General features: G+C 40.7%; 1 protein-coding gene across 1 annotated transcript in view; it reads right to left on the reverse strand.

Annotated features, from left to right (window-relative positions):
• zfpm2a (zinc finger protein, FOG family member 2a) overlaps positions 1-21,004 on the reverse strand; it is a 170,264-nt gene that overhangs the window by 82,145 nt on the left and 67,115 nt on the right. Inside the window, exon 4 of the mRNA XM_037676439.1 lies at positions 8,937-9,061. Coding sequence (XP_037532367.1) covers positions 8,937-9,061 — 125 coding nt within the window. The remainder of the gene's footprint in view (positions 1-8,936; positions 9,062-21,004) is intronic.

The raw sequence follows: 21,004 nt of genomic DNA on the forward strand, positions 1-21,004 counted from the left end.
GCATCAACGTGTGGCATGGAGGCTGCACAGCTGCAGAAAGAAAAGCTTTGCAGAGAGTGGTGAAGGCTGCACAGAAATCTGTCAGAATCAGCCTCCCCACCATCACAGACATTTACACCTCCAGATGCAGGAAGAGGGCCACCTGCATCATGAAGGACCCCACTCATCCAGCCCACACACTTTTTGCCCTGCTCCCTTCAGGAAGGAGGTTGAGGAGCATTAAGTGTAGAACCACTAGACTGAGGAACAGCTTCTACCCTGAGGCTGTTAGACTCATGAATCTCTAACCAGAATAATCACTGTGAAAAATCACATCATGTTGCTGCTGATCTGTTTCATGTTGCTGCTGATCTGTTTCATGTTGCTGCTGATCTGTTTCAATGTTGATGTGTTCATGCGTGCCCATCTCCTCACATAGACTCATGTTCATGCTGCTGTAGACGTAATGTTTTTTATGCTATTGGTGCTTAGTGTAATTTTAGTTGATGTTTTTCTTAGTTCATATCTTAGATCTTATTACTGTTTTTCTTATACATTTTATTGTTGGATGTAACTGGGACCTTGTGTACATAATTTCACTCCACCACATGTACCACATGAGGTGCGAATGACAATAAAGAATCTCTGACTCTGATTCTGACTCTGACAATCAGTTCATGACGAGCATTTACATGCAGCAAGTTTTATTCTGAACAGCAGTACTGACATGTGCAGAGTGGTAAACTCCCCTTAAAAAAAACACAGAAGAAGAAGTTCTACTTCCGGGATGAACGTAAACAAACCTGAGCGCCCAAAACTGACCCGCAACAGGTTTTAATGATGGTGGAGACGTTACTGCACTCACACCCTGACTGAGCTACAGGTAATACAGGTCATTTTGAGCCCTTTCAAAGTTTCTAGAAGAAATCCGACCAGTTTTACTTCCCCGACATGCTAATATTCTTAGCATTAGCCAGGTGGAAATGACACAGGTCGCACATGCGTAGTTAGGTCAGTTTTTCACAATTGGAAAAAAATGAACAGATTACGTGTTTACATGCACACCATTCGGGTTATGGATTGCGTAAACCACCCATTTCATTCTGATCACACATTCTTTCGGATCGCGCTGAAGAAACAAAAAATAACCTTAACGGGGCGTTTACATGACGCATTTTTATTCCGAACGGCCGTTTAATCCGATTACTTATGTCCATGTAAACATAGCTAATGAGACACTGCTGCTCCATGTCATGAATACACCGTCACCACCAGGATAAGCTATCACAATCTTGATGAAATTTTGTTCATGATCAAAACCATCCTAAACCTATCCCACTCAAAATGCAGTACATTTTTAAAATGCAGCTGAAGATCTTACTAAAACCTTTCCAACACCATCCTGGCTGATTCATGAACTTTGTAGTGTCCTCCATAATGAAAAGAGCCTTAGTTAACGTAACTTCAAACCTCTTTTTTTCTTTCGGCTGCTCCATTCTTCAGGGGTCGCCACAGTGAACTATGTCGCACGAAGTGGTTCAAAACATCAAAGTTCATGCTCAATAATCCAGGTAAAAAAAATCCACCAAATTTAAGTCAGGTCATCTGGATGGTCTCTTTTTTTGTTGAGACGTTTCATCATTCACCCAAAGGACTTCATCAGGAGGAGCCACAACAAAATTTTACCTGGATTTTTTTACCTGGATTTTTGAGCATGAACTTTGATGTTTTGAACCACTTTGGCTATGGCTGCCTCATTGGAGTTGACGGGGAAGAGGATGGGCCACAGAAACCGTCTTATTACCAGCAAACTGGTTGGCCCACTATGCAAGTGTGCTGCTTGTGGGACTGAGTTTGTTGTGGCTCCTTGGACTGAAGAAGTCCTTGGGATAAAGAACAGAACTTCTCAACAATAAAAGAAACCATCCAGATGACCTGACTGAACTTTGTTGGATATCTTGCACAAAGACTTGGCGATTGCTTTTCACACCCGAGGCCCTTCCTGATGCAACCACAGACCACCGAGCTACCACAGCCCTCTGTGTGGAGCAGAGAGCTGCCATCTACGACAGTGGTCCCCAACCTTTATTGCGCCACAGACCGGTTTAATGTCAGACTATATTTTCGGGAGGAGTCTGAGGGTCCTACCCCAGAGAATTTTGATTAAGATGCCATTTCCTACATTTTGGTGTATTTTACAAAGGTTTATTACAGTAGATTAACATGAAACAAAAGATATAAACTCATAATTGAAATGACTGCAAAGCGTTCATAATGCAAAACTGCTGCAGCTCTGCAGGTAAAGGGCGTTCACGTCAGGACAAATTGAGGTCGCTGATTTGTCAGTTGTTTAATTGTCAGTTATAAACATCAACATTAAAAGAAACAAACGTTTGAAATATATCAGTCTGTGTGTAACGAATACAAGTTTCACTCTTTGAATGGAATTACTGAAATAAATCAACTTTTTCTCAATATCCTAATTTTATGACCAGCATCTGTATTTCAAATGTACTTTTAATCACTTTATGTGTGATTTATAAGTGTATTAAGTGCAGGATCATTTCTCATTTCATTAGTAGATCCCACACCGGGGTCAGCTGAGCCTCCTCATCCTCCTCCCTGCTCCGCAGGGATTCACACATCAGATTGTTCACAAAGGCACAGGAACTTATGCATTGTGCAAAACTTTAATTATATTTGTGTTTTTTAATAAAATTGCCCATGACTTTGAACTTTTAGGGGCGGAGATTTATTTTAAGAGCAGAAGCAGAAATGCGAAGGAACAGCTCTGATGTGAATTCAAAAAAGTTCAAGACAAAACCAGCTCTGATGGAAGCTTTATTTAAAATTATAGTTTTATTTAGTTAATAGTTTTATAGTCACTCTTTGTCAGGCGGGTTGAAAAATATGCAGTGTAGTCCTTCAGATGCGCAGACACGGCCGCACACCTCCTCCTGTCTGCTTCAGACCACGCAGCTAAATTACTCCACCTGAACGGGCATTGTAGAACCAGTCTGTGCATGCGTCTCACAGAAACTGAAACTTACCACTTGTGTATGTTGACCTGCGTAAAGAGTGAGTCATTGACAGATGTGGAGGAGATAATCCGGTGATTGTTCAAAATAAAAGTTTTTTTTTTGTGCGACCCGGTATAAATTGACCCACGGCCCGGTACCAGTCCGCGGCCCGGTGGTTAGGGACCCCTGATCTAGGGCACCTGGGGGAGCAGATGATGGAGTTTAAGGGCCTTGCTCAAGTGCCCAGAGTGGGGCAAATGAGGATGGAGGCCGGTGTAGGTGCTTCACCTTTCCCACCCACATTTTGATATTGTCGGTCTGGGGAGTCACACGGGTGACCTGATCACAGGCCCACTTTCTTTAACCTCTGAGCCACCACCCCCCCTAAACCTCATTAAATACTCCATATCTTCTTTTTGAAGAAAATATCAAAACGGTTAAGAGGTAGTTCTATATTTGGGTGAAAACACATAGAGTCTGCAAGTCATTCAAGAATGATGCAGTGTCTGCTGTAAAGCTACGTAAAGGAAGTGAGGCATAAGAGCTGACAGTGCAATGTGTTTGTGTTAACAGGTCTGCAGCAGCAGTAACTACAACTGCTGTCTCTCATGCCAAGCAGAGCCCCTGGGGTCTACAGACCTGCCACGGCAACCCATCAGCTGTGAAATCTGCTTTCCTCTTTGATAAATGGTTGAGATGTGACCCTATCTCTGTCCTGCAGATGCCCAGATTTCCTGTCATGCTCTTTCCCTTCTGGTTTTTTCCCCCTGCTATTTCTCTGCCTGACTCTCCCCATCTCTTTTCACTCTCTCTTTTCAAGCTTCACACCTCTCTTTCAAGGCCTGCCTGGACAACTGCATGAAATGCTCCACTCGCCGCTCTTTCTCAGCATCATCCATCACTCCACTCCGCTACCGAGGCCTGTCGTCCACCTGCAGCCAAACCCACAGGGGCCGCAACAGACACCAGCCTTCTTCTTTTTTTTTTTTGCCTCTGGGGAACTCCCACACCTCCACCACCCGCACTCTCCCATTTTTATACCTCCACAGTAATGCTCCCCAGACACCAGTCTAGCCCAGCACATTCTCCTCCTGAATGGCTCTGCATGTGCCAAAGTGCTTCTTCTGACCGCTCTAATGCGAACGCTGCTTAAATTCACAGTAATTTCATTATTTACTGTAAGCCACTTTAAGGAGTCGTTACACCTTAGTCCCTATCTGGGCGTTATGCCAGGGATTGAGAGACGGACCTGTGCACCGCATGTGGGGGCTCGACAAAAATAGCTTGACCTCTAAAATGTCCCACCTTAAACGGTGTGTCTGGATGGAGGGATAAAATATGTTTGATTTCTGAGAGGGCATATCAATATCTCACCAGTGGGTCATGTGATTCAGGCGTAAGGGGGATGTCACTCCCGCCTCATACCTGACTGCCTTTGGGTAATTCATTCAACTTTATAGTTTCGAAAAATCTCGGAGAGTAAAAGGAGATTTAATAGTCTGTGGAGGTCACACTTCATAAGAATGATTGAGGGCAGAGGACCATGAAGCAATGAGCCTTATTCCTACCTCAAATACTTTCTACCATCTCGTGACCCTGCTCTGCAGCCCTGACAAACATCAAAACTACAGGCCTCCTCCTTCCCACACTCACATATGTTATTTCAGCTTCTCCGTCTCCAGGTGAGGCATCCAGCTTCGCTTCTGTCTCGATGTGAAGATTTGAACAACTCCCTTGCCTCCCACTGAAATAACTGAGATAAATGCTGCGGTATATTAGGGATGTTGCCAACGGCTGCATGTTTAACAAGGCAGCGGCTTGATAACTAGCGGCTTGATTATAAAAGAAAGAAGCAAAACGATGCCACTGAAAACAAAATGACTCCCTTGCGATGCACAAACTACAACAGTTCTCGAGCTTTTTTGCCTATTCAGCAGCCAAGTAAGTAAGAAGAAAGTTACACTGAACCCTAAACCAAGGCTAGGTTAAACAAAAACGTGCCAGTTGGGTTGACCTAGCCTTTAGTAAGAGATAGTGAGAAGCTGCTAACAGCCCCTACCCCATCCGAGGGATGAAACTTAGGCGTGAAAGAGGGCAAGCAGCAAGGCATTAAAAAAGGCTCTCATGAGAATAAGACACACGAGATCCTTAAAGGCAGAGCTTTTTTCTCTGCTTTTAATTGCAAGGGAGGTTAGGAATGTTCTGTGACCCCTCCACAGCCTATTACAGGTGATGACCACCACCTGCTCACTCTTTAAAATAGAAAAGGGAGATGTGGAAAGATGCAGTGAATTCTTCAGAGGGCACTTAGTTAAGAACTTTCCACTCTTGCCAGAAGCAACAATCGCTTTATGCATCTTGTTTACCAGGTAGTGTTCTGAATTTGTCTGCTGAAAACAAAGCCACAATCATTCTCTGGATCTTGATCTCCTGTCTGACGTCGAGGTTTGATTGAGGGTGCCGTTCTGGGGGTGAGCACTGCTGTGGAAATATATGGTTCATATAACTCTGGAAGGCAACGTGAGGTGTCGCTCTGTCAAATCACTTTTCCTCTCAAGGATAACTGGCTTTGCTCTGAGAGAAGCCGTATTTCATGGTTATAATACAGCTAAAGCCACTGATGACTTCAAAACCACGCGGGGCGCTTAGAACGGTCAAAACCACTCGGAAAATGATTTAATAAAGTTGTGCGTTTTTGCGAATCTAGGAAAATAAAAGGGACAGCCGCTTGGTCTGAAATCCTCATGGACTTTTCCTTATGTGTCTTAACAGGATGAATGAGCTTTTAATAGGAATTTCTTAATTAATCCAAATGCAGAATGGAGTATCAAACCAATGAAGGACTTGTCACTCCAGCAGAGCAGCAGGTCAGCTCCAGCCTCTGCTGGGATCTTGGAAACAAGAGATATAAAGCTTCTGTGTGCAGGCTAACCACAGAAATAATGAACAGTGACTTCATTCAGCAGAAATGTGGCTTGAGCTCTAAATCCACCAATTAAAATGTTTTTTCTATTCCTTTTCATAAAATATGGAGATTAAACAGTTGAAACAGACACACAGCCTCATGTTGTGAGCCACTTGGATCCCATAGGAGTCACCTCAGAAGGTTTGGATGTCACGGGTGTTGCAATTAATTTGGTCTTTAGACTTAAGTGGAATCGTTTTACCAGGGCTGCAAAAGGCTGAAATAAAAACATACAGCTCAGCCCTTAACGAAATAATAAAAAAAATAGTATTCCTGCAAAAACTGCATATCCCCTGCTGCCTTTTATTCCAGAGTTTCAAACTAAGAGCATCTTATTAGTGATTTTGGTAAATGATACGCACAGTTTCATGAGACTTGAGGGAACTCAGAATATGTGTTGACCCTGACTCTCTACTATTACCACATTAAATTTGACCCCAGTGTCTGTGAATTTGACAAAATTATAGACATTTTTTTTGAGGGCTAACTTTTAGCAGTGGTGGCCATCTTGTATTGGGATGACACCCTAATCAATTGAAGATGTTCATCCCATGATTTTGTTCTGAAAGCTTCCTTTACATCCGTCCAATGTTCATGAGGTATCTTGTGAACTAGACAGACAAACATGCACACAGATGAGGGGAAATACATCATCATACTTATTTAACACAGTTATATGAAATTTTCATTAAAAAAATCTGCAAGTATAATTTTCTAAACATATGTTGCTTTCAAAGTAAAAAAAATGTTAAATTAAAACCTGCATAACGAAGATTTTCTATTTATTAAATTCTAGACAATCTTTTTAGTAGTCTTAATCATTTCATAAATCTTTTATGTTATTTTAAACATTTCAATTTCAAAATTCCACGTTTCCAGGCTCAATTTTTAATTTTGAGCCAATTTTCAGGCCATTCAAAACAAACCTGTCATGTAATAAATGAAAAGTAAGCAAAACCACCTTTGAATGAAACCTGTTTATGGTCGCATGATGCCTTTGAGTTCTTATTTACAGGGTTTAAATATATGATACAACATAAGGTCAATTTTCTAAAACTACATTTTACACCAGAATGCAATGCAAAAAGCAGCATATCAACCAGACCAACACATACATGATGTGTAACATGTGGCAAATTACAAGTTTAGATAGAACATATTAAAACTTTACTTGCTTCACAAAGCTTTTTAAAACATAAAAACTAAACACACATTCACAGTTTACATAAGTTTTAAAACACATTTATTTTCCTATTCATATTTAAGTTTTGATGTTTTAGAAACTGAATAAGGAAAAAAAGTCTAGAAACAAATAATTTTGTTCTTTCAGGGATGAAGATGTTCACATCCTAGACAGAGAGGAACGATGGTTTGAGAGAGGAGTAAAGGAGGCCATCTTTGTGAACAGAAACCGTCCATCATTAAACAGGGGTGGAGGCCTCCGGGTTCAACTGTCCCCCTCTTACAATGCTGTGATTGCTAGTATCACTCAGCCCTCTGTGAATAGTAAACAGCCATCAGTGTGCTATCGGTCGTGGCTGTCAACAACAAATTGGTTGATCCACTATGAGAAGTTTATAAGACTGAGTTTGTTGCAGCTCCTCAGACTGAAGAAGTCTTTTGAATAAAAGATGAAACGTTTCAACAATTTTTAATTTTTTTTAATCCGTCCAGAGGACCTCGCTTACTTTGTTAGATTTTTCTACCTGGATTATTGAGCATGAATCAGGATATCTAGAAACAAATGGTTTTTTGTTCCATTCTTTTTGTTTCACTTTCCATACATATTCAAGCCCCATCTACAATCAGGACGCCCCTTAGACTACCGCTATTTTCTTTCTCGGTTTGTGAAAATGCTTACATTAAACTAGAGAAAAGAAACTCTAGCTTGACTTGAAATAAAAACAAAAACAGCTGTAGTTCTTTTTTATACTATGCACAACGTCCTTGTAGCTCCACATAGAGTTTCATGGTGACACACATGGTCAAGAAAAAACAAGACAGATGTAGAAAATACACACACACACAAAAAAAACCCTACATATTTGTCTGGGTTTCTAAAGCATAAAGTGACAGTGGGCGTGCAAAAATTAGGTTTCTATGTTACTCGTTCTGAAACCTTTCTATTTCCAGTCCACAATGAGACATCAGAAACTGAGCTTTTCAAAATGCACACTTTGAAAGTCTTCTGGACGGTTTATTTTTGTTGAAACGTTTCGTCTTTCATCCAAAAGACTTCATCAGGCCGAGGACAGTACCTATTTAGGGGAGGGGCGGACTCCAGAAACCATCTGAGCATCTTCAAACTGGTTAACCCACTATGAGAAGGTGTTATTTATAAGACCGAGTTTGTTGCAGCTCCTCGGACTGATGAAGTCTTTTGGATGAAAGATGAAACGTTTCAACAAAAAGAAACCATCCAGAGGACCTGACTTAACTTTGTTAGATTTTTCTACCTGGATTATTGAGCATGAATCAGGATACTTTAAAATTCAGTTATTTTAGCCTAAACATCAGTTTGTGTGTGACTTACAAAGTAAAAGCAACTTCCATACTTTTTAAAACTGCGTAGCAGCCCAGTAAATGGGATATATTGGAAATGTTTCCTTTGGTTTAACGTCAAAAACATAGCAACTGTTCTTGTCGGTCACACGTTACTGTAGATCTCTGAAACAAATGGTTTCTAAGCAATTCCCAAAGCTGAGTTGTAAAAGCCTGACTTTTCATTGCTTTGTGTTTGGAACAGTGAGTCTGGTCCTATTTGCTTACCTGAGCCTGATCTCGTTTGAAACAACCTTTCCAATCATACCTTTATTGCACTGAGCCTGGAGAGCCCCCTCTTTAATTCTTTTTCCATTTGCTTTGTCCTAACAGTGTGTGACTTTAATTTGTATTTTATTGCAAACATAAAGTTGATCAGTCTATTAGACAGTTGAAACAGTTCCCAATCGCTGAACGGAGTAAAGACATACCAGTGCAGTGGTGTCAGCGCCCATCTCGATCTTCCCTTCAAATGGTCCCCAGGTCGTTCCCACAGGAAGCTGCCGTCGGCTGTGGATCCGACGCTCGCCATCTTTAAGGAACGCATCCAGCTCTCCTGTAAAACACACACCAGGATCCAAAATGATCAGCCTACATGACCCAGAAGTTCTGCTTCACATCTAACTCATGCCTTTTTTCCCTAAACAGGCAGTACAGTGATTGCATCAAGGTTTGACTTGAACGGTGGGGGTTAAAGCCCAGCATTTTCCAAAGTGGCTAAGCAAATGGAATGAGCACCCATCTGATGGTGTTCCTCAGACCCGTGGTGCGCTAACCTTATTTGAAAGGTGTCTCGTGTGGAGATAATCTCAGTGAGACAGTGCAGGCTCTCTGGCTGGCGAGAGCAGCGAGTGGCAGGCCTATTTCTGCTGCTGCAGGAAGGCAGAGCCTTGTTAGTGCTGTGCAGAGCTCCAGTTAATTAACAGTGGGACTGGACCGGTGCTCACCTCCCTCACACCCCCAGGTATTTTATCTCTTAGATGCAGTATACTTTCTCAGGATGGTGATTAATCAAAGAGTTATGATAAACCTCTTGGCAGGCTGTGGCATTGTTTACAGAGGAGGATGTTTCCCTTGAGTGTATGTGTGTGTGTGTACGCACGGCACAAAGAGGAAATATGCAACTCCCAACTGTGCATGTCAGACTGGTTGCCTTGACAACACTGTAAAATCTTGTCTGAATTCAGACATCTTTAAGTGAGCTTAGATGTTTTAAACTCTGTCTCAAACAAAATAATTATTATATTGCTGTAAAACTTTTTGAAACAACTCATTTTAAGTCAAAGGCTTTGTATGGCTTGAACACATCAATATTATCTGCTCATCTAACAAAGTCATGTTCATACCTTCAAAGTAACAGAACAGTATGTCTTGTGAATGACTCATCTACGGTACTTCCACAATAATTTTAGCTCACTGTCTGTAAAATTGACCGAATGAGTTGTGTGCCCTTTTAGTGTTGGCCTAGATTGATTTGCTGTGGTGGCCATCTTGAATTTGATCGACTCTAAGGGTGCATTCACACCTGATAGTCCGGTAGACTCGGTTCGGGACCAATATTCATGACATTTGTTTACATTTGAGCTGGTGCATTTGCATTCACACTGCACTGTGCAGTCGAGTCAACCTGTTGAACCAACCTATTTCCCCGCTCCCCTGTGGGGGCGCTGCACCAAGAACTACTGAAAGAAACAACACAAAAACCTCTGAAGACACATCTTCTTCTTCTTCTGGAAATAAAAACAAAAACGAAGTGGCATCAAGTTTTAGCAGTTTTAGGAGTTATATTTTGTCATTTTTCGAAAATGGACTTAGCATGAGCAGAAGATGAGACAGAAGACCATGGAGAATATTGTTTTTCCACACAAGGCAGCTGACGGCTCCATATAAGGTCAGAGAAATGCGTGTTTGTTTACCCTGTGGAGCGGGGCCGCTCTGTTTCCATTCACACTGTACTCGAACGGCGCTGGAGTTCTCTTCTACCGGACCGAGACCTAGGTTTTAGCCCAGGCCAGAGTTCGCCTTTTTGTTCCGTGACAGAGTTCGATGGCGCGTTCACACCTCCCTAAACGAACCGGACTTTCTAGGAAAACGAGCTAGAGTTCGATTAAAGCGGACTAAACAGGGCTGGTGTGAATGTACCCTAAAAGACAATCAGTTGTAGATGTACTTCTTTAAATAACTTCATTAAAATCTGTTTATTGGTTCACTGCTGGTCCATTGATTTGATAAACTGGATCTATTATTTATAACCACAGCCTGAGAATATGCACTTTGTTCAATTTTTTATTTGATTTAAGGGCTATTTTTGGTTTCCAGACAGGTTCCACATAAAAGCACACTTTAGATGTAGTAGAATTAGTTAATCTGTATCAACGTTTGAAGATGGCTCAACGTTGGCTAAAATAGGAATAACAGATGCAAGAAATTGACATTTGATAAATAACGTTTTAAAGAGTCTGTGACAAAGTAGATGTGTTAAGAGGATGGTGAACTTGCATTTATCAGTGAGACCTGGAGGTTTCCACTAGCTTCAATTGCCCCAAGAATCAAATGGCGAGAGTTCAATGCCAAGCTTAAGGATAAACAAGAAAGCATAAAGGAATCACTTCAAATAACTATTAACCTGTCTCTGTGCTGAGCTGTTTTGGTTGCAACAGTTGGTTTTCTTGTGTGTTGCATTACTGCCATGTGCGGCTGTAAGATTTTCAGATATTCTGTCCGCTTGAGTAGTTTTCATTGAACATGCACAATATATTGTCAGAGTCAGAAGTCAAAGCACCTTAGATGAATATGTTGATTATTGTTCAGTGGATTTCACTTGTAATGGTTTGCCATGGATGCCTGTAGTTGAAATGGGGTCCTTGAGTGTCAGTACCCAGGGGGCCCTTGGGGTCTTTATTTTGCTTAATATTTTTTTTTTTTTTTTTTTTTCATTTAGCCTTTATTTATCCAGGTTAGTCTCATTGAGCCACGAGAACTCATTTTCAAGAGAGACCTGTTTAGGGAGCACATGGTGGGGGTTAAGGGCCTTGCTCATGGGCCCAGAGTGGGGTGAATGAGGGTGGGGGCAAGTGTGGGTGTTTCACCTACCCCACCCACAATTTTTTTGATGTTGTCGGGGCCGGGGCGTGAACCGGCGATCTTCGGATCACAAGCCCACCTCTCTAACCTCTGCGCCACCACTCCCCCACTATATGAGTTTGTTTTATGCTATAGAGTATGAGGAAATCAACTAGCTAAATAAACATAAATGTTCTTTCAATCTGGCAAATATCCATCCATCCATTATCTTTTACCCACTTCTTTCTTTTTGGTTCGTAAAGTTCACTGGTGCCCGTATCCAACAGTCACTGTGCGAGAGGTGGGAGACACCCTGGACAGGTCTCGAGTCCATCACAGGGACACATAGAGACAAATGAGACAAACAACCATTCACTCTCTCACTCACACCTAGAGACAATTTAGAGTTACCAATCAGCCTAACATGCATGTTTTTGGTCTGTGGGAGGAAACTGGAGTACCCAGAGAAAACCCACACATGCACAGAGAGAACATGCAAACTCCACCCAGAAAGGTCCCTGGCCAGGATGTGAACTGGCAACCCTCTCGTTGAGAGGCAACAGCTCTACTAACAGCGCCATCATGCCGCCAATCTGGCAAATATTACTAATACTAATTATTATGCTATGACGTGTTGTTAACATGTTTCTTTTAACCTGTTTGGTAACACACGAGGTATTCAGGGCACTGGACTGATGCTGAATGGGCTCCAGTGATCACTGAACTTTGTGATATGTTAGAATGACCTATTCAGCTCCAGCCTCCTCTGTAAATATCAACCGTGTATCTGCAACGCCATTGTGCTCGTCTGTTGTGTTCGTATGGTAATGTGTGCTTATGTGCTACTTTGCATCTATAAACACCATCGGGCCTGGGTCTGGTGTTAACACCCACTACGAATGACACGCACTGATCAAATACTCATCAATGGTGGTCAGTGCTGGAACAATAAAAAGGTAAATGTCACCCTTCATAAAAATAGATTTGACAGACTAAATCTTTGTTAAATGAAGATACAGAACCAGTGAAACGCCAGCTCATAAACTAAAAACGTATTCATGATTTAGAGATTGTACAGCCTCAGCGTTGCCCTTAAAATTAGATATTCTCGACAGCTGTAGATCTCATTCTTATTCTTCGCCTGCATCCTGTGCCCCCCATCTCTTGTTCCTGCTGTTGCATGTTGTCCTCCCTGGTGCTGCAGTGGAAGGTGGGTAAGCTCATTACCGAGAAATAATTAAACATTGGTGCACAGCTGGCCGTCATCACTGAGAGCAACAGCCACTGCTTGATGCATTCTGTTTGTCCTCAGATAAGACCCACGGCCTTTACCCGCTTGGATGCAAGTTCCTGCTTAGCCCCATTTGACACAAAACACAAGCCCTCTCCTGCCAACAACTCCAGCTTTTATTTCAATTCAGAGGTAGGGCAGTTGGAGTAAAAAAGGGGGTGAAAAGTAGTGTAGGTGTGAGAAGGACAGGGTGTTAAAACGCAGTTTGTGTGGATTGTGGTCGACCACGTTTGGGTGCCAGTTGTGTGCATCGCCCACCAAATGTTGCCTGAGGACCTTGGCTCACAGATGGCTTGTCACATCTGTTACAGATACAAGTGTAAGATCGCCACAAAACACCCATGGATGAATAATGAGTTCCCCTCATAAACTGTCTGCATGTTCTTTATGAACTTTTACATTTTACTTTCACTAAAACACCCTAATTCAACCATATGTGTCATTGCAAACTTTTCTAATATTTGCTGCAAAAATAATTCAATTTCAGGACCCCAAATCTTAGATGCATTGCCTAGAAATATATAAACAAATACAGGTCATTGTTTACCTGCTGTCAGAGTTAAATGCTGCTGCCAGAGTCTTAACTGGAGTTAGTGGGAGAGATCATATCTCTCCAGTTTTAGTTTCTCTCCATTGGCTTCCTGTCAAATCCAGAATTTAATTCAAAATCTTACTTCTAACCTACAAAGCGCTCAACAACCTAGCTCCATCTTATAATAAAGATCTAATTGTTCCATATTTTCCTAACAGAGCACTTCACTCTCAGACTGCAGGCTTACTTGTGGTTCCTAGAGTTTACAAAAGCAGAATGGGAGGAAGATCTTTCAGTTATCAGGCTCCTCTCTTGTGGAACAAACTTCCAGTTTCTGTCCGTGAGGCTGACACATTGTCCAGTTTTAAGACTTTCCTTTTTGATAAATCTTATAGTTAGGGTTGGCTTGTTATGCAGCTATAGGCTTAAACTACTGGAGGACAAACTGACCTCTTTTCCTTAAAATATTTACTAAAATTGAATAGTTTTCATTTGATACTATTTCTATCTTAATATGCGATTCTTGACCTGCCATTGTGTATCTGTTCCTCCCAAACCCAGCCGGTCGAAGCAGATGGCCACTTGTCCTGATCCTGGTTCTGCTAAAGGTTTCTTCCTCATGAGGGAGTTTTTCCTTTCCACTGTCGCCTTCATGCTCAAGATGAGAGTTCTGTGATGGAGTTAAATTCAAAGTAGTCTGCTCCTCAGATAAATAATGTTAAATTATTTTTAATTACATGAATGTTTTTGTTCAGTGCCCTGAGATGACTTCTGTTGTGACTTGGCTCTATATAAATACACTGAACCGGAATTGAATTTAATTAAATTGAATTAGTTCATTAAACTGTAAACAGTAACTGAGAGGAAAACTCATTTTGCACCGTTAGATGAATTTTGACCAGCTCTCTAAGTGTTATTCACCATCAGTGCCACACAATTGGCAGTACAGCATGAGCTTATGATGACACTCAGGAAATGTACCCCCTCCTTTGAATCCCAACTCAAACCTCTTCACCATCTTCACCCTCTACCACCAGCCCCCCACCACACTGACCACCTCCACCTCCTGCCCCCCTACTTTCGATAAGATCATCTGTCGTCAGACTCTAGGGTCTGTCCCTGCACTCCACAGAAACTTGGCAGACCACTGAATGTCCCTTTGTGTGGAGAGATCCTCCTCAGATAGCACCCACGATGCTCCATGCTGGCATCTGTTTGTTTGGGTTCTTTTTTTTTTTTTGCATGTGCGTTCTGTCTTTTTTGTTATAGTTCAAAGACATAAGAAATAAGGCGTCACTCTCTTTTCAGTGTCCTACAACTAAAGCTAATGAGTTTTTCAGTGGCAGGATGCCAGCATGCAATGATTTAAAGAATGCGTGGGTGTGAACCTCTGACAGGCAGGAAGGTGAACTACCACTTTCTACTTTTGAATGATATTGGATATAATGAAGCTCTTTTCAGCAATCCTTTAGTGTTATTATTTTCTTTTCATTTCCAATTATACTGAAGAAATCATCTTATTTTGCAAAGAAAACTGCATTAGCTTCCCACTGATTTTCATTAGATGTAAGTGATGTTTGCAGTGGTTAATACGTCTCAAACCCAACACAAAAGACAGCACACTGTTGATACTCAGACTAGTTTGTCCTTTTAGTCAAACATGCATTTGGTCTTTTATAAATAAAGGTATAATTTAATCAAATGGAGTCTAAATGAAAATTGAAATGTTTAAACAGTTTTGACGATTCAAGAATGCAACTTAAATAACTGTATCCCTCTGACTTGAAAACTTAATCATTGCATCACATTTCACTGTATTGTTCATACAGATCTAAATGTTCTTAATTATTATTTGTGGCCAGGTATCTTCTAAGTTTGTGCATCTCATTTTTTCCTAATGTATTGTGAATAATTCTCACAATCCTCAAATTCTTTTTTCCATAGACTCTGTCCTGACCTGTCCTCCATCTACAGGTCTCAGTAACTCCTCTGAAACTTGTGAAAATTTCCTGCAGTTATTTTTTTCTATTCATTCAACCTTTATTTATACAGGTTAGTCTAATTCAGTCAGGAGGACTATAAGATCTATAAATCATTAAATCTATAAGATTCAAAACCTCAGATCCCCGATCCCACAGTCTTCCACCTCCATCACACGTTCTGATGTCTTCTATCATCCTGTGTGTTTTAACCAGCTGGAGAAAACAGTTAACATGAAGACATCCTCCAGTCTGAATAATATTAGTCCAACTTTTTTTTAAAGAACATTTTTTAATGTGTTGGTTCTGACATTATAGAGATTTTTAACAGTAGTCTCAGTTCAGGTGTTGTTCCAGCCTGTTTTAAGCATGCAAATGTGCATCCGTTGATGAAGAAACAATCTAAATTCATTTGTTTTTTGTTTCAAATTTTAGACCAATTTCAAAACATCCTTTTATAATACAAATTTTAGAAATAATATTTTTTTTATGCAGCTGCAGTCCTTTTTAAATGCTCAGAGCATTCTTTAAATGTTTCAATCTTGTTTTAAAGCTCTGCAAAGCACAGAAACAGCACAAAGTTTTTAATTATCTTTTATTAGCTATTCAGGAGACACAGTGTTCTTTTGCTTTTGTTTTCATTCAACCTTTATTTATACAGGTTAGTCTCATTGAGTCACGAGGACTCATTTACAAGAGAGACCTGTTTAAAAACAAAAAACACAGATTAGGTACAGACAACAATAAACATTCATATAAAAACATAAAATGCAAAGAAAAGAATTGATATAAGACAAAATAAAAAAAACATGCTACATTATAAAATGAAGTAAAATACTAAAAACAGGAACATGTCTGCATTGATTTCTGCATTGAACTTAACAACTGTTTAAATTCCCTTAGAGAGGTCAAGGTTGAGAGCTTCAGATATTTTTGCAAATAATTTCAGGTTACAGGAGCGGGGTAAGAGAAGGCTCTTTTGCCAAGTTTGGTCCACAATGATGGGACCCTGAAGGTAATGATGTCATCAAAGTGCTTGCTGTAGCTGCACTGACAACGTGACATGTAGGAGGAAATATACAAAGGCAGCAAACCAAGGAGTGATTTAAAGATGAAAATGTAGCAGGACTTTTAGATCCGACAGCTGCCTTTGGCACAGTTCACCACAGTATTCTGATCTCTAAGCTGGAGCAATATGGTATCAATGGCTCTGTACTAAACTGGTTCAGGTCTTACCTGTCAGACACAGGAGTTTCTACATAAGCCTTGGAGAATCCGTCTCCTTCTCTGCCTCCCTCACATATGGAGTTCACCAAGGATCTCTTCTTGGACCCATATTATTTTCCATTGATATGCTCCATGTAGGCTCCATTTTAGACACTTCAACATTTATTTTCATTCTTATGCAGATGACACTCAGTTTTCAGTTGAAGCTGAATCATTCTATTCTACTGAAACCCCTGTTTGACTGCAGCTCTCAGGTAAAAGCTTGGATGTCTTCAAACTTCCTAAATTTAAAAGAAGATAAAACTGACATCATCTTTTCTGGTCCTAGTGAAAACTAAAGGATATCTCCTACATATCTGACTAGCTTGGAGCCATTTTTAAAACATCATGTAAAAAATTTGGGAGTGATCCATCTTTTTCATCTTTTACCCGCTTCTTCCAATTTGGGTCATGGGGGTCACCGTGCCCATGTCCTGTCCGGCAATCACAATGCGAGGGGCGGGGTACACCGTGGACAGGTCGCAAGTCCATCACAGGGACACATAGAGACAAATGAGACAAACAACCATTCACTCTCTCACTCACACCTAGAGACAATTTAGAGTTACCAATCAGCCTAACATGTATGTTTTTGGTGTGTGGGAGAAAACCGGAGTACCCAGAGGAAACCCACGCATGCATGGAGAGAACATGCAAACTCCACCCAGAAAGGTCCCTGACCGGGATTTGAACCAGGGACCTGCTCGCTGAGAGGCAGCAGCTCTACCAGTTGTGCCACCATGCTACCCATTTGGGAGTGATATTTGATTCAAATTTTAACTTTGAAAAACAGATTAGTTCTGCTGTAAAAATTGTTACTATACCTGTTAGTTGTATTGGTTTTTCTTCTTCTATTGTATCGTATCTTCTATCTTTTCTTCTTGTATCGTAGTCGATGCATCTAGATTTAATTCCACAACTGCATCAGCACACAGCTTCTCGGCCATTCGAGTTGTACTAACATTAGGGATGGATGGGGATTTTTGACTACTCAAAATCTAATAAAAATGTCAAAATTTTAAGAATTACTGTGACTATAACAACCTTTTTTATTTTGACATGAAATAGAAAACGATCTCTAATCATAAAGTGTAGGTTGGGTATTTAAATATTCTATTAAAAATTGAATAATTTCCAACAAATTTCAAGTGTTTTGCTTAAAATGCCCATCCTAGTGCACGTGTGTGTCTGCAAATTGGTAGAAAGCTGTAAATATTCACATGCCTAGCCTCTTCTAATGGTTATATGATGAATGGCATCATCAGCACCCTACTGCCGATTAACAGTTATTGAAGGAAATGGATTTAATCAACGTGTGTTCAACATGGATCTTACTTCTCTAACTAGTTCAAAGAACCCACTTCAAGAAGAAGAAATTGCCTCCAGCACTAAAAGAAAATACTCTGATTAGCAGCCCTGCCTTTGGTTTACTTCACCTTTATCCCTTTCTCGTCAGGATATTAACAGCGAGGGTGGATGTTGGAGGAAAACAAAGAAAAAGGAAGAGCAGACAAGAGGGAAACTACTCGAGCTTCACACAGCCGACGATCCTTCTTGATATCAAGCAGTGCCTTTGAATCAAAGCAAATAAATTACCGCTGTTCAAAGTTCAATAACCTGTGTGTGGCAATTCACAGATGTCCCACTGAATCCCAGTCATCTCCACTGATAGGTGGTGTTATAGAGCCAGCAAATGGGCTATAAATTAATATACCATGAGAGAGTTGTATTGGGTGAAATGGAATGCACTGTATCGGTTCAACAAAAGGTTCCACATCTTTAAAGCAGATATGTGATATGAAATTTTACAGCTGAAGGAGAAATGTCACAAAGCTTTGATAAGAGAGCGATGAACTTTCTCCCCCCTTCTACCCAAACTGCTATTATCAGGTCTCAGTGAGCAAAATGCATCATTTATAACCCAGAGCCCATACTATTATCTTTGAGAAAAGGCACTTGTTTTAATGCAGTGGAGCACCCCGACACCAGTAGCTCCACCTCATCTCACCCCCACCAGCCTCACTCTCTTCTGCAGCTTCTTCTAGTTTCTTCAGCTGTTCCCCATGCCACAACCAATGGATCCAGTTTCCAGGCATCTACATGAATGTATAGAATGGGGGAGTGCAGGGAAAGGAATAGTTTTAGGGGTGGGGAGCATCCCTTTAAGTCAGACTTGTTTTGAAAGTAAACAATCAGGGTTAAAGAGTTAAACAAGCCGAAGGGATTATGACATTAGCTGACACTCCACACAGGAAAAGCAGGGGATGGATCTGGATGTGGGGGTCCTTTAGATAGAAAACTTTGAGCATCTTTATGTTGAAGGATGCAACGATATCCATGAAGTATTGCTGGTTAAAATATGCAAATGAGTACTCATATTTAACCCTTTTGACTTGAATATACAGTATGTTATATATACAAACCGGATTCCAAAAAAGTTGGGACACTAAACAAATTGTGAATAAAAACTGAATGCAATGATGTGGAGGTGCCAACATCTAATATTTTATTCAGAATAGAACACAAATCACAGATCAAAAGTTTAAACTGAGAGAATGTATTATTTTAAGAGAAAAATCTGTTGTTTCCAAATTTCATGGCTTCAACAAATCCCAAAAAAGTTGGGACAAGTCCATTTTTACCACTGTGTGGCATCCCCCCTTTTTCTTACAGCACTCAAAAGACGTCTGGGGACAGAGGAGACCAGTTTCTCAAGTTTAGAAATAGGAATGCTCTCCCATTAATGTCTAATACCAGGACCAAGACTCTGGAACGAGTTACCTCTGTTTGTCAGACAGGCCCCCTCCCTCTCGGTTTTCAAGTCCCGTTTAAAAACTCACTACTATTCAGTAGCTTTCAACACCAGATGATCTGTGTTTTGATCCTGTACGCTCCACACTGGTTTGTCGTCATTATCTGCATTGTTTTTATGTCTATATTCTGATTTACCTCATTTTGTATTTTGCTTTGTGTGTTACCTATTGTTTTGTCTGTACAGCACTTTGGTTGGCTTTGTAGCTGTTTTAAGTGCTTTATAAATAAAGTGGTATGGTATGGTAATACAGGCCTCTAACTGTTCAATCGTCTTGGGCCTTCTTTGTCGCGCTTTCCTCTTTATGATGCGCCAAATGTTCTCTATAGGTGAAAGATCTGGACTGCAGGCTGGCCATTTCAGTACCCGGATCCTTCTCCTACGTAGCCATGATGTTGTGATTGCTGCAAAATGTGCTCTGGCATTATCGTGTTGAAAAATGCAGGGTCTTCCCTGAAAGAGATGACGTCTAGATGGGAGCATATGTTGTTCTAGAACCTGAACATAGTTCTCTGCATTAATGGTGCCTTTCCAGACATGCAAGCTGCCCGTGCCACAAGCGCTCATGCAACCCAATACCATCAGTGATGCAGGCTCCTGAACGGAGCGTTGATAACAACTTGGGCTATCCTTGTCCTCTCTGGTCCAGATGACATGGCGTCCCAGTGTTCCATAAAGAACTTCAAATCGTGACACATCTGACCACAGAACAGTCTTCCATTTTGCCACACTCCATTTTAAATTACCCCTGGCCCAGTGCAAATGTCTGAGCTTGTGGAGCTTGCTTAGAAATGGTTTCCTCTTTGCACTGTAGAGTTTCAGCTGGCAACGGCGGATGGCACAGTGGATTGTGTTCACTGACAATGCTTTCTGGAAGTATTCCTGAGCCCATTCTGTTATTTCCTTGACAGTGACATTCCTGTTTGAGGTGCAGTGACGTGTAAGGGCCCGGAGATCACGAGCATCCAGTAGAGTTTTACAGCGTTGACCCGTACGCACAGCGATTGTTCCAGATTCTCTGAATCTTTTGATGATGTTATGCGTGGCTGATGATGATAACTTAAAAGTCTTTGCTATTTTACGCTGGGTAAAACCATTCTGGTATTGCTGCACTACCTTTCTGCACAACAATGGTGGAATTGGTGATCCTCTTACCATCTTGGCTTCTGAGAGACACTGACACTCTGAGAAGCTCTTTTTATACTCAATCATGTTGTCAATTGACCTAATTAGTGTTAATTGGTCTTCCAGCTGTTAGTTATATGCTCAATTTCCTTTTTCCAGCCACTTATTGCTACTTGTCCCAACTTTTTGGGATTTGTTGACAATGTGAAATTTTGAATCAACAATTTTTTCCTTTAAAATGTTACATTTACTCAGATTAAACTTTTGATTTGTCATCTATGTTATATTACGAATAAAATATTGACATTTGCCATCTCCACATCATTGCATTCAGGTTTTATTCAAAATTTGTTTAGTGTCCCAACTTTTTTGGAATCCGGTTTGTATATATATATATATATATATATATATATATATATATATATATATAT

This window comes from Nematolebias whitei, chromosome 5 (genome assembly GCF_014905685.2).
Source record: "Nematolebias whitei isolate Nwh7 chromosome 5, NemWhi1, whole genome shotgun sequence".
Taxonomy (NCBI): domain Eukaryota; kingdom Metazoa; phylum Chordata; class Actinopteri; order Cyprinodontiformes; family Rivulidae; genus Nematolebias; species Nematolebias whitei.